At 35.9% G+C, this 12,862-nt stretch overlaps 1 protein-coding gene across 1 annotated transcript in view; it reads right to left on the bottom strand.

Moving 5' to 3' along the window:
• LOC148049684 (cytosolic phospholipase A2 epsilon-like) overlaps positions 1 to 12,862 on the bottom strand; it is a 47,429-nt gene that overhangs the window by 31,406 nt on the left and 3,161 nt on the right. Inside the window, exon 2 of the mRNA XM_087723949.1 lies at positions 10,937 to 11,009. Coding sequence (XP_087580075.1) covers positions 10,937 to 11,009 — 73 coding nt within the window. The remainder of the gene's footprint in view (positions 1 to 10,936; positions 11,010 to 12,862) is intronic.

Raw genomic sequence — 12,862 nt, 5'->3', positions numbered from 1 at the left:
CTAACCACAAAAGTAAAATTATACTACTGTATTTATCCTTTGAGTGGCATCTTTCAAAACTGGGCCAACTTTATGCTTTGGGTATTTACAGTGAATTGTTGTGAGATAAATGACTGGATTTGGCTTTGTAATCAAGCAAACACCTACTTCTATCCTCATAATTAATTTTGCCTTAAATTAATCGGATAAGAAGACAAGTAAATTAGTAAAGTTGTCTATGTACCTAGATCTTATTTCTGGAACAACAACAACGAAATGATTCTTGAGCTAAGAACCTTCAATGCTTATAAATCAAAACACAACTCAATGTGAATGCAAGAAACCAGATACCTAAGCAAGCTCCTGTGGTTTCAGAGAAGAATGTTTGCTTACAGTCTTCTTGGATAAAACCAAATAAAATAGATGTTAAGGATAAGGACTCAACAGCATACTTTAATACTAGGCATGATAAACTTAATATTTGTAAGATTAGAGAGCTAATATATATATGTATGTATGTATGTATGTATGTGTGTGTGTGTGTGTTGTATTTGTGCTGATAAATAAATAAAGGGAGAGACAGAGAATGGAAGCAGTAAACTTCCTCCCATATTTGGGCATACCAGGGGTTGTGACTCTAAATACATACATACATACATACATACATACATACATACATACATACATACGTGTGTGTGTGTGTGTGTGTGTGTGTTTGTTAGAAACTTAATGGAGAAACACACTTGCATGGAAATGCAAAATGGACACTAGTGTTCTCAGACTTTATAAGATATACAAAAGACAGATTTTCCCCCATATGTCAGGTAGGGATAGTTCATATTCCCTATAGAAAAATACTCTTCATGAACATAAATTACCATCACAACCTGAGGATCATTCTTGGGCAATAGAATGTATAAGGCTGAGCACCTTATACTTTATGGCTTCATAGATGTTTAACTAAGACTATTAAACAAGGTACTAATTATCACTCCTACTTGCAAGGCTGGGGCATAATTGTGCTGCATAACCGGAAAAACAAAAGCAAAAACATTCAGGTGACAATCTTTTTGTCATAGGTCACGTTGGTGAAATCTGACAGTGTGTTGAAAAGAGTGAATAGCCTTGAGTCTTTTGTGGGGAGCAAGAGGCTGAAGAGAGACCCTCCCTAAACTGTGCAGTATTTACCTAGTACTTGTACTTCAGTCTGGCAAGATTCCTTTCTCTAAATGAGTATCAAAAAGACATACTGATCTGATCAGTTCATCATGCCCTTTCTGGTTCCTTTTACCTGACATGGACTTTTTTTTTAATGGAGTAATCAAAAAGTCGATGATAAAACCAATATTAATTTGAATTAGGATTTGTAGTACATAATGGAATCCCACATGCTGGCATGCTGATTATAAGGCTCCTTTGCTTTCACCCATTTTATATTAACTCAACAGAGAAATTAAACTATCTCCAATTTCCCTGAAAAGCTATATCATACTTGGTGACACGCTAAAAACATTCTAACACAATTTGTTATTATCAACAGCCATGATGGTGCAGTGGTTAGAATGCAGTACTGCAGGCTACTTCTGCTGACTGCCTGTTGCCTGCAGTTCAGCAGTTTGAGACTCACCAGCTCAAAGTTGACTCAGCCTTCTATCCTTGCGAAGTCGGTAAAGTGAGGGCACAGATTGTTGGAGGCAATATAGCTTAGAGAAGGCTATAAAGCACTGTGAAGTAGTATATAAGTCTAAGTACTATCGCTATTACTAAGTTATTTCTTAAAATAAGAAATCTCTCTGTGTCTCTAATCTTTCCACCCAACTGTCATCCCTTCATGAATGTGACTAAGCATGAACCTGGAAATAAATCCAGAAGCAATGGATATATAACTCACAGATAAGCAACAACCCTGTTCTGTTGAAGGACTGATACCCAGAAAAAGTAAATATTTAGTGGGCAGAAAAAGTTCTGACAGTCCCAAGTCACAGAATTCTACATTCAGTTCCCTGAACTCATGAAGATATTATATAATTCTAAAAAATAATAAAAATGTTGACTCTCCAGAATGTTTGAATGGGTCATCAACTTATGGATATATCAGCCTAAACAGTAGAAGTGAAATCCAATATAAAATCCATGAATCAGCCACAATATCTGTGAGTATATATGATGGATGTGATGGATGTTCTATCTACAAATCAAATGTTGAGTATTTTCAGAAGCGAGGTTCAACAGATTGATAGGGAGGAAAAATATGTCAAAGGGTTAAGGGAAATATTTATTTATTTATTTGCTTTTATAAAATTTAGGCACTTTCCATTTCACTACCAAGTGACTCTTGTTGGTTGGGGAAAGAGTCCTGTGACATACCTAGAGAAAAATAAGATGCACCGTATTTCCAAACAGACCTATAGGTTAAGATCTAGATTTAAAAGGCAGGTGTAAAAGCAAACTAGTTTTGCCATATCCTGAAAAAAAAAAGGTGGGAGGAATGAAAAATCAAATAATCTTTTGAGATAGAATGTGAGTAAATTCTTTTTCACTTTTCAACCATGTTAATAATCAATCCTGTTGAGATCCTTCAAGCACAACCTGTCCATCCATCTGCCTCCACAGCTCACTTTAATATTGTGTCATCTCTGTTTCCTAATTATGTGTCACTCCTTAATCAAGTCTGATCACATGGAATTCTCTATTTCCTCATTACCCAGGCTTTAGGTGAACTAAAGTATGTAGGCCAAGAATCAGAAGAAGCATATGTATTATGCTAATCTCTAATAGTAGAATTCATTTATCATCAAGGAAGTATAATGGTTGCAATCACTAAGCTCTCGGGTATCTGCCAAATGTTTTGAGCCAGTAAGAACAAATGGAATTTTAGAGGATGTCCTAAGGACAAAATGGTTTTCAGGTAAGTGTTCATCATTTCACAAAATATACACACCAGCGTCCTCACTCTACAGATGAATTTTAAAGAAACTTTCCCAAGAGCCCATGTGTATCTCCATGAAAAATTAGGAGAGAAAAGAAAGGACAAAGGTATTTTTAAATTTCAAAAAGGAAATAAGCAGGTGGACAATAAAAGTAAAATCCATATGCCTATTATTGCCCATAAGAGCCACAATGGAGCCTCAGGATTAAAATCTCAAACTACTGTATTTCTAACTTTTCTAACTAAAAGTCAACAGAATGCCAAAGTTATCTATTTCAGAATAACTGTAAATATATGTTTTCGAAAGGAGCTTGTATGAACACATAAAACTAGGACTTAAGTAAAGCCTATCCCAAGCAAACCATCTGAAGAAGGCTGATCTTTTGTCCTAATGACTAAAATGAACTATATATAATAAACTCAATTCAATGCATTTATATTGTGGCCAGTGTTGTAACCAGCATGATGATGTTACAGTGTGCCTTCAGAAGTAGATGGCTTCTGACTATCATTAAATCCAGAGAGTGCCATCTTCAAGCTTGTGTGGGTTTTTTTGAAATCACATGTTTTGCCAACTGAGTGGCAGGAAACATGTTGTTGCAGTTTTTGAATAATTAGGAAACAGAACTTTTTTGAAGTACTTCAAACAACTTGAGTTAAGTCTGAATATAGCAATAGCATTAGCATTTAGGCTTTACAGTATTCTCTAGATGGCTTACAATGTAGAAGCATTGCACTTTAACCACTGTGCCACCAGGGCTCCTATGGATTACCTGCCACCGCATTAAATCTACTTTGGTGAACTTCGTTTCCATTATCTTGACCAAATAAATACATTTGTTATGTAACCAAAGTGCTCCCCTCCATTTCGGTTCCCAGGTTCTTTACTTGTCCAGTTAAAACTTGTAAAACTCATCATTTCTTTTCATTTCAATCCTAACATTATTATATTACAACAGAGAGATGCAACTTATTATTTGTTACATGTTTATGAAAGGGAAGCAAACATATTTTTCATTCACTGTTTATTCATGAGAAGGGAAGATAGGTAGGAAGATAGATGATAGATAGATAGATAGATAGATAGATAGATAGATAGATAGATAGATAGATAGATAGATAGATAGATAGATAGATAGATAGATAGAAAGATAGATAGATAGATAGACAGACAGACAGACAGACAGACAGACAGACAGACAGACAGACAGACAGACAGACAGACAGACAGACAAGCATTAACAGAGGTATACAATCAAGATCAAGTGAGGTACTAATACCACTTTATAAAGACCTAGTAAGATCACACCTAGAGTACTGCATCCAGTTCTGGTCACCACACTATAAAAAAGATATTGAGAGTCTAGAAAAAGTGCAGAGAAGAGCAACAAAGACAATTATGAGTCTGGAGGCTAAAACATATGAAGAATAGTTATGGGAACTGGCATGGCTAGTCTAGTGAAAAGAAGGACCAGGGGAGACATGTTTATTCATGAGAAGGGAAGATAGGTAGGAAGATAGATGATAGATAGATAGATAGATAGATAGATAGATAGATAGATAGATAGATAGATAGATAGATAGATAGATAGATAGATAGATAGACAGACAGACAGACAGACAGACAGACAGACAGACAGACAGACAGACAGACAGACAGACAGACAGACAGACAAGCATTAACAGAGGTATACAATCAAGATCAAGTGAGGTACTAATACCACTTTATAAAGACCTAGTAAGATCACACCTAGAGTACTGCATCCAGTTCTGGTCACCACACTATAAAAAAGATATTGAGAGTCTAGAAAAAGTGCAGAGAAGAGCAACAAAGACAATTATGAGTCTGGAGGCTAAAACATATGAAGAATAGTTATGGGAACTGGCATGGCTAGTCTAGTGAAAAGAAGGACCAGGGGAGACATGATAGCAGTGTTCCAATATTTGAGGGGCTGCCACAGAGAGAAGGGGGTCAAGCTATTTTCCAAAGCACCTGAAGGCCAGACAAGGAATAATGGATGGAAACTGACCAAGGAGATATTCTACCTAGAAATAAGGAGGAACTTTCTGACAGTTAGAACAATCAACTGATGGAACAGCTTGCCCTTGGAAGTTGTGGGAGCTTCATCACTTGAGACTTTTAAGAAGAGATTGGACTGCCATTTGTCAGAAATGGTGTAGGGTCTCCTGCTTTAGTTGCACTAGATGATCTGTAATGTCCCTTCCAACTCTGTTAATCTGTTAATCTGTTAAAGTAGATAGGATGTAGGGAGGAATATTTTTCCTCCTGAATTGAGGAGCAGGAAATGATCAAGATCTTCTTACATAATTTATCTAAGTAATAGATGAAACCAATCAATCTTGTAACTTCTAAATACCACAGGAATTGAAAAGTAGCATTCCCCAAGTAGAATCACAAGGTATCATTTCTAAGGTAAGCAAAGAAATTGTAAATCTTTTTATAAAGATAGTTTTGACTGGCTTAGTGATTGATCAAAGACATGATCTATGGCCTATCAGTCTACTATAGGAAGCAGAATACTGACTATGTCCTTCAAATACCGCACTCTTCGTCCCAACCTGGTCTCAAGAGCCCCCTTCCTCCAGAGCCTACCTAGGGATTTCCAGTGCCCATCCCATAGCTATCCCTATCTTGCCACTAGGCATCCAAGTCCTTTCCTGGTCCTTTCTTCATCAACTCCACAGTTAAGCAATTTCAAATTTTACCGGAAGAGCAGGGATATGCTGCTCCATCTTGTGAACAACTATGACTATCCATGGCCATGTAGTGACACAGCTATTCTGAAACAGCTACAACTTTGGCAAATTTCATTTCCCAATGGAGTAATGGTTCCTGGATTTTGGACCCATTCTTTAAGTAAATTCGGTCAGTTAAGTCAGTGTGATGGCTTGGATCTATATGAATTTCACAAATACTGTGATTTTAAAAAGCTTAGAGAAGCATAATGTCTGTCACATAATGATCAAATAGTTGACATTATAATAAGAGCTTCCCTGGATGGATCCATTGTAAGAAAAACAACTTAATAGTCAAAATGCAACCTATATTTTAAATTCCAAATGTAAAATTTCAATACTTTCAGCAGGATCCCTGGATGGATCCATTGTAAGAAAAACAGCCTAATATTCAAAATGCAACCTATATTTTAAATTCCAAATGCAAATTTCAATACTTCCAGCAGGGAATGCTACTTTAGCTGGCCAAACTGGTTCACAAATAATTCCTGTTGTCTGGAAGTTGCTTTCTGTTCTTTACACTATACACATTTCCATGTTTAGGGTACTGCATTTCTTTTAAGGAAAAGCACCTCCTTCGTATTTACAGCTATAATTTTTGATGGGATTGGGCATTCAATTTTTTATAAAACTCAGAAGAGTTAGTGATGATCACATGTTTGCTACATTATACAAGCAACAACTTGTAATTGATTGTAATCAAGAGTCATTTGCTTCAACAGATTCTATTGAAATCTGCATTTTTAAAAAAAGTTACTTGTTTGCAAAGAACAGCAGTATCAGTAAGCGAGAAGATGACTATGTGCTGTGATAGGTTGTTGAATAGAATATATTTCAATCTCATTGCAAAGACTAGCTGAAAGGTATCCAGGTAGAACTGGGACAAATAGACTGTAATTTCCCAAGGAATCCAAAAGAGTAGTTCGGAGATGCATGGCCATGCAAAAGATTTCAAAGAGAAGGCATAAGCAAAATGTCTCTTTTCAAAGCAACTGAGGCAGTGTGACCTCGGAAAATTTTGAGACTGCTGATTAAATAATGAGATTTCCGTCTATGGAAGTGTGTACATATTCATGTAGACAAGCACAGGAAACCAACAAGAACAACAAGAAATCCAGGAAGCCTTCCAAACATGTAACTTTCTCAAAACTTTAAGGAGGGTTGCTTTGCAAAGTGACAGCTATCAACAGTCAGATAGCTCTTTGAAGATGTCCTCCATTTATCCGAGAATACAAGTAGTATTCCCATGATACCACTAACTATGATTTTTTCCTCTTTTTAAAAAATATGAAATCAAGGAACTATCAATGAAGACAAACAAGCTAACAGTAAACAGCCTAATCAAGGAACCATCAAGAACTTTCCCACCAATACTGACAGGGCAAGCCACTAGTATATACAAATAAGAGCAAACCCTTCTAGCACTGATGATGTTACCTAGTTTGGTAATAAAACTTCAAAAAAAAACCACCAAGCTCAGAGAGCACCAAGGACCCCACAGTGTTTTTGCACATACTCTTATGAATTGCCTCTGCCATGTGCATCATTCCAAATGTACTTTATCTATGCAGCCCCTCCAGAAGGCTCGTTCCTTAACTAAGATTAATTGAGCCAATTAGTCAACCCAGTTTTCTAGTTTCACGTGTCATACGGACGAACCACGGGTAAATCACCCGTGATCTGGCTTACCACAAGGCTCAAGGTAAATTATGGAGAGTAGTTTAGCATTTGGTAAGTCAAGCAAAGGAGCCTCAAAGCATGCTTTGAAAAGAATGGAAGGGGCTTCAAATTGCTCACCCAAACAATTCTCATGTACTTAGGTTACCTTGTTAACCTACCTCCCAATTAATTTTTAAATTATAATTATCGGTGAGTTTGTCTCTCTATAAATTAGCCTAAGTATTATTTATAGATGAGTTTATCAATTTGCAAGTATAAATGTTAAAGAACACTCATGACCTCCTTTTGGAAGAAGACAAACTTGGCATTCTGGTCAGCCCTCTCTCTTTTTGTCACACATATTAGGCAACGTTTTGTGTTACTGAACACGTAAATATTTTAGGAAATGGTAGTGGGGGGGGTTCATTGTATGTGTCAAAAAATGGCAGGGATTTGAAAGCACAGTGACATCTGTCATTATGATTTTTTTACACACATGTACTTTAGGAATATCCCTTTATTAAATGTTCATATTTGGAGGGGAGGCAATTTATTGTTTCCTCTTCTAAGAAAGTAGCTTATGCTATGTAATATATATTTGGTACAGTGAAGAATATCTTGAAACTTGGGGGGGTGTATATATATATATGTATGTATGTATGTATGTATGTATGTATGTATGTATGTGTATGTGTATACGTGTATGTGTATATATATAAATACACATACACATAAAACTATCTATCTATCTATCTATCTATCTATTTATCTATCTATCTATCTATCTATCTATCATCTATATAGTTTTTCTTTTTAAAACAGCTAAATTGAAATACACCCCCCCCCCCAAGTTCGATTCCCAGTAAGGGTGTGGCTAGCTGATGAGAGCTAAATAGCTTGAAATAGATCTATACTAGTCTCCCTTTATTTATTTATCAGCATAAATATAACAGATAGATAGATAGATAGATAGATAGATAGATAGATAGATAGATAGATAGATAGATAGATAGATAGATAAAGAAAGAGAGAGAGAGAGAGAGAGAGAGAGAGAGAGAGAGAGAGAGAGAGAGAGAGAGAGAGAGAGATAAAGATATATAGATATATAAAGATATATAAAGATATATAGATATGTAAAGATATATATTTGCCAAAATGCTATCAAACGTTTAATAGAGCCAAATTGAAATAGTTAATCCTAGAGGCAGCTGATTCAAATATTCAAATTAGCATGATGTTTCTTCAAATGTCAATAACACCACAAAACATATTTGGGTGGAACCAGCACGTCGTTTAATGCAAGCCACATCAAAATCTGTTTCCACACAGAAGGATTACATACAGGAAGAAAATTATACTTAGTCATGGAAGCTTACATTTCCATATGGATGGGTGGATCTGTCAATGGGATTTTCACTGAATGTGCTACCTGACTCATCATGTGTTCTCATTCGTGCCTGTTTACAAACTTAGCAGAAAAAGTTTGCATAAAAATGTCTTTCCTTAGTGCTCCAAAGGTATGCATTGTTTTAGGGACTTTTCTAAATAACATGTTCATGCTTGTAAGAAACTTTTCCATAGGAAAATGTACTTCAATAAGTTCTTAAAATGCACCCCATGACAAATTGTTGCAATTTGTCAAGCTTTTTGGGACCAGAGGTCACTGGAAGTTTTGTTGACTTTAGTTGTTGATATAATGGAAAACTTGATGTATTGGTATTTTCAATAGCAGACTCACAGTTATATTCCAGACATACACTGTAGGTGTTTATACTCCATCCTTACTTGTCTATTCAACAGTAATTTTATTTGTTTGTTTAATTAAGAACAAATTAGCTTGCATACAGAAATACCATTATTCCATCACTAGGAGATAATAATTTTATGCACATGATGACCTAGTGAGCCTGTTGCCTGCTCATAATCACATGTGGCTCAGTCAAACATTTCCGAGAGCTTCCCAGATACCACAAGGTTGGCTGCGAGATCATCACTTCCTGGATTAGGAAGTGCATTTTCTTACTTTTCCTTTCTTGGGACGTTGGAGGAATTTTGAAGAAAAAAATATTTGCAGTACTGGGATTGGAATAGACATTACTAGAGACAGATTTGGGAGAATTAATCGTCCTTGGGTTTTTTTGCTTTGTCTCATGCTCTCCAAGGGACTGAAAAGTAAGGTAGAAGACTCAGAACATTTAGGCAACCACTGTTTATGGAATAGCTTTAGCAATTCACTTCTGTCCTACCAACCACCTGTTAATTTTTTAATCCCTCTCCATAGTCAGCTGGAGGAATTTCATTTAGTCAGAGTTTTGAGGTTCTGAGAGGCTCACATTTTTTGCTGTTCATAAAACATCCTAATCATTCCTTGACCAACTTAAGTGTGATTGGCCATTACATCTAATATTAGGAGATAATAGCTACTAAATTCTGTCAGCATGACCAGCGTGACTTATCCTTAGATTAAGCTAAGAATAAATGGGGAAAAAAGCTCTTAAGTGCTATTTGCTTAAGGCACTTATGGCTTTAGCATTCATTATAGTAGCATTTCTGCTAAATTGGTTCTGCATATCTCATGAAGAATTGGTAGCATGGTACACACAGAAGTTTGATGTGTTTGTACGTGGCACCTGTACCTCCCCATAATATATTTAAAACAAAATTTAGGATATTGTTTTTGTTTACTAAATTATTTAGTAAAAGTGCATTTATTGAATATTTTTTTCTAATCATTCCTATACAAATTAGCACTTTAGTTGATGGTGTTGTTTAATTATTACTTTTGGATAAAAGTTTTGGACGAAATTGGAAACACTTTTCAAACCCTCTCATGAATCTTAAGGTGGATTTATTGTCCATTTCCCCCAAATCTTATAAAGCAGTGAAGCATTAAAAACTACTTTGACCTTTACTGTTTAATGAAAAATGAAAATGTACATATCGATGGGAAAATGTTACCTATGATAGGCATCTACAGAAAGTTGTTAAACAAATAATATGTGGAATGATATCATTATATAAACAATGTAACTACATACTTGCATCAGACATTGTAAAGCAATGTGTGTGATGATGACATGAAATGGATGGTGTCACGTTAATATTATTGTGATTTATTATCAGTTAAGATTTTTTTTACTCATCCTGCAGATGTTACTTGGCTCTTAGATTAGTGAATGGGGCCTATGATCTCTTTATAGTTTCTATTATTTATATATGTGTTTAATGCATTTGTTTCTAACTTTATTGTTTACCCCAGACTCGATTAAGATTAGGATGCACAATAAATATTGTAAAAATAAATACTTCATAAATATTTGCTGTCCATTTTTAATGATATTGACCAAACATAGATAATAGATTGCCTTAATGGCTGAAATGTCATGAACTTACAACATATCGTGACATGTCACATTGGTACTAATCCCATCAGTTTTCAGCATTTGCATATATAATCTTCATATGAGATTTCCAAAAGTAGAAATAATTATTGGCCTAATCATGTACATTTAGCTTTAAAAATGACTGCTGATTTATCATACCCTATTTCAACTTCCTTGTGATCTTTTTCTCCTTTATAATTCTAACCAAAAGGTAAGTTGAGGAACTCACATAGATCTGCTTTCCGGAGGTTCTTGATTTTTATGATCTTTACCGTGAGGAGACTACAAGGAGCTGGTTCCGTCTATAGAATGAAAATAAATAGAAAATTTCAATTAATGTTTAGTTTATTTATAGATAGACATAGACATGGAACATGGGCATGGACACATGGTGATGATGTTGAAGGTAGAGAGATAGAGATAGAAAGATAGAAGAATGGAAGGGAGAGAGAGAAACGATAGAGAGATAGAGATAGAGAGATAGATGATGAGATGGATGGATGGATGGATGGACGGACGGACGGACGGACGGACGGACAGACAGACAGACAGACAGACAGACAGACAGACAGACAGACAGACAGATAGATAGATAGATGAGATAACAAAAGATAGAGAGATAGAGAGAGATAGAGAGAGATAGATATCAAACTTCTTAACCACCAATCTCCCTCAGACAATTGATAGAAGAGTTTGTATCTGGCTGGCTGCTATTCTCTATCTCCTTGAGCAAAAAGGTAAAAATAAAACTATATTCTCCTACCCCCCAAGACAATCAATATTCTGTTCTTCCAGACTGTTGCTCTGAAATAGAAGGCATGCAAAGGCAGGCAGGACAAGCCTATTTTGTCATGTTGCCTGAGCATTAGTGACCAATTGTTATCCCTTTTTTAACTTGTCAGTGCATTTTAAATTTGGAAGTATATTACATCAGGTAACCAGATTTGAAGAGTCAGTTATGAGTTCGCTGTCATGGAGTGACAGAGTCATGGAGTACTTGCTTCTTTATGAAATAACTCTTGCAGGGGACATAGGCAGTCATAAAATGCCCAGACTGCTGGGGATTTCCTTCTTAATCAGCTATATCTTTTCTTCCAGAGAGATGAACACTTTTCCAAATGAACCACTGAATTGCAGCCATCACCTTTTATTATCTAGGGAAAATACTTGGACTTTGCCAAGTGCAGTCTTGGAAAAATAGATGCAGCTGACAGCTCCCCATTTAATCTGCTCTTTAATTAAAAGAATCTGAAAATCAGGTAAAACCCGGCAGGGAGGAACCTGTGTGTATTCTGGAACCTCAGGCACCAAATTGCCTTGTGCCGATACTGGGATATTAATGCATCTGTTTGCACGGCTGCACAAGACTTTGCCAGGGTAGGATATTTGGTTCTTACTTGATTGATATTTTGCAATAAATTTAAATTGATTACACCTTTTACTTAAGTTCCAACATGCAACTGATAAGGGACTGCTCACTGGAACATATGACAACAAGGTCAAGCGTATCTATCTCTAGAGAATTATCATTTCCAGTTCAACCAGATATGCACTTTTTAAAAAAAGTCCTGTGTTTGTTATTTTAAGTAGAAAAGCAAGGTTGGAAGGCAGACAGAATATGTTACTACTATTGAATTTCCTTTTGCATTAAGTGGCAGACATACTACAAATATACTATGAAAAACATGCAAACCAAAAACATGTAATACTAAATGAAAAATCCTCAAACAGGCAAAAATTCGCTCCACTGTTATTTCCAAGAAGCAAACATTCAGAAAGAATACAAGGCTTCAAGGATGTAGAATCCATGTCTTTCTCTCGGGATAATGTTCTTTCAGACAAGGTTACCAGAGAAATTCTGAGAGCCGATCCTGGATGAAACAATGAATCTGCAACCAAAATGAACTGCAAGTATTTCAAGAAACATCCTTTTCTTTTTGGGATGAAAGAATGACCATTTTCCCTCTGAGAACTTTCTGTTTCTTTGGAATCCCTGAAAAAGTGCTGACTGTTGAATTTTGCTTTGATTCACAACAGTACTATATCATGCAGCTGTATTCCACTATGTATGAGTACATAGGATGTGGTGGCTCAGTGGCTAAGATGCTGAGTTTGTCAATCAGAAGGGTCAGCAGTTCGGTGGTTCGAATCCCTA

This window comes from Thamnophis sirtalis, unplaced genomic scaffold (assembly GCF_051295495.1).
Source record: "Thamnophis sirtalis isolate CommonGarterSnake01/CBP01778 unplaced genomic scaffold, rThaSir2_p1.2 scaffold_1, whole genome shotgun sequence".
Taxonomy (NCBI): domain Eukaryota; kingdom Metazoa; phylum Chordata; class Lepidosauria; order Squamata; family Natricidae; genus Thamnophis; species Thamnophis sirtalis.
Note: the sequence above shows the minus strand (reverse complement) of the source record. Positions and strands in the feature narration are given on the sequence as shown.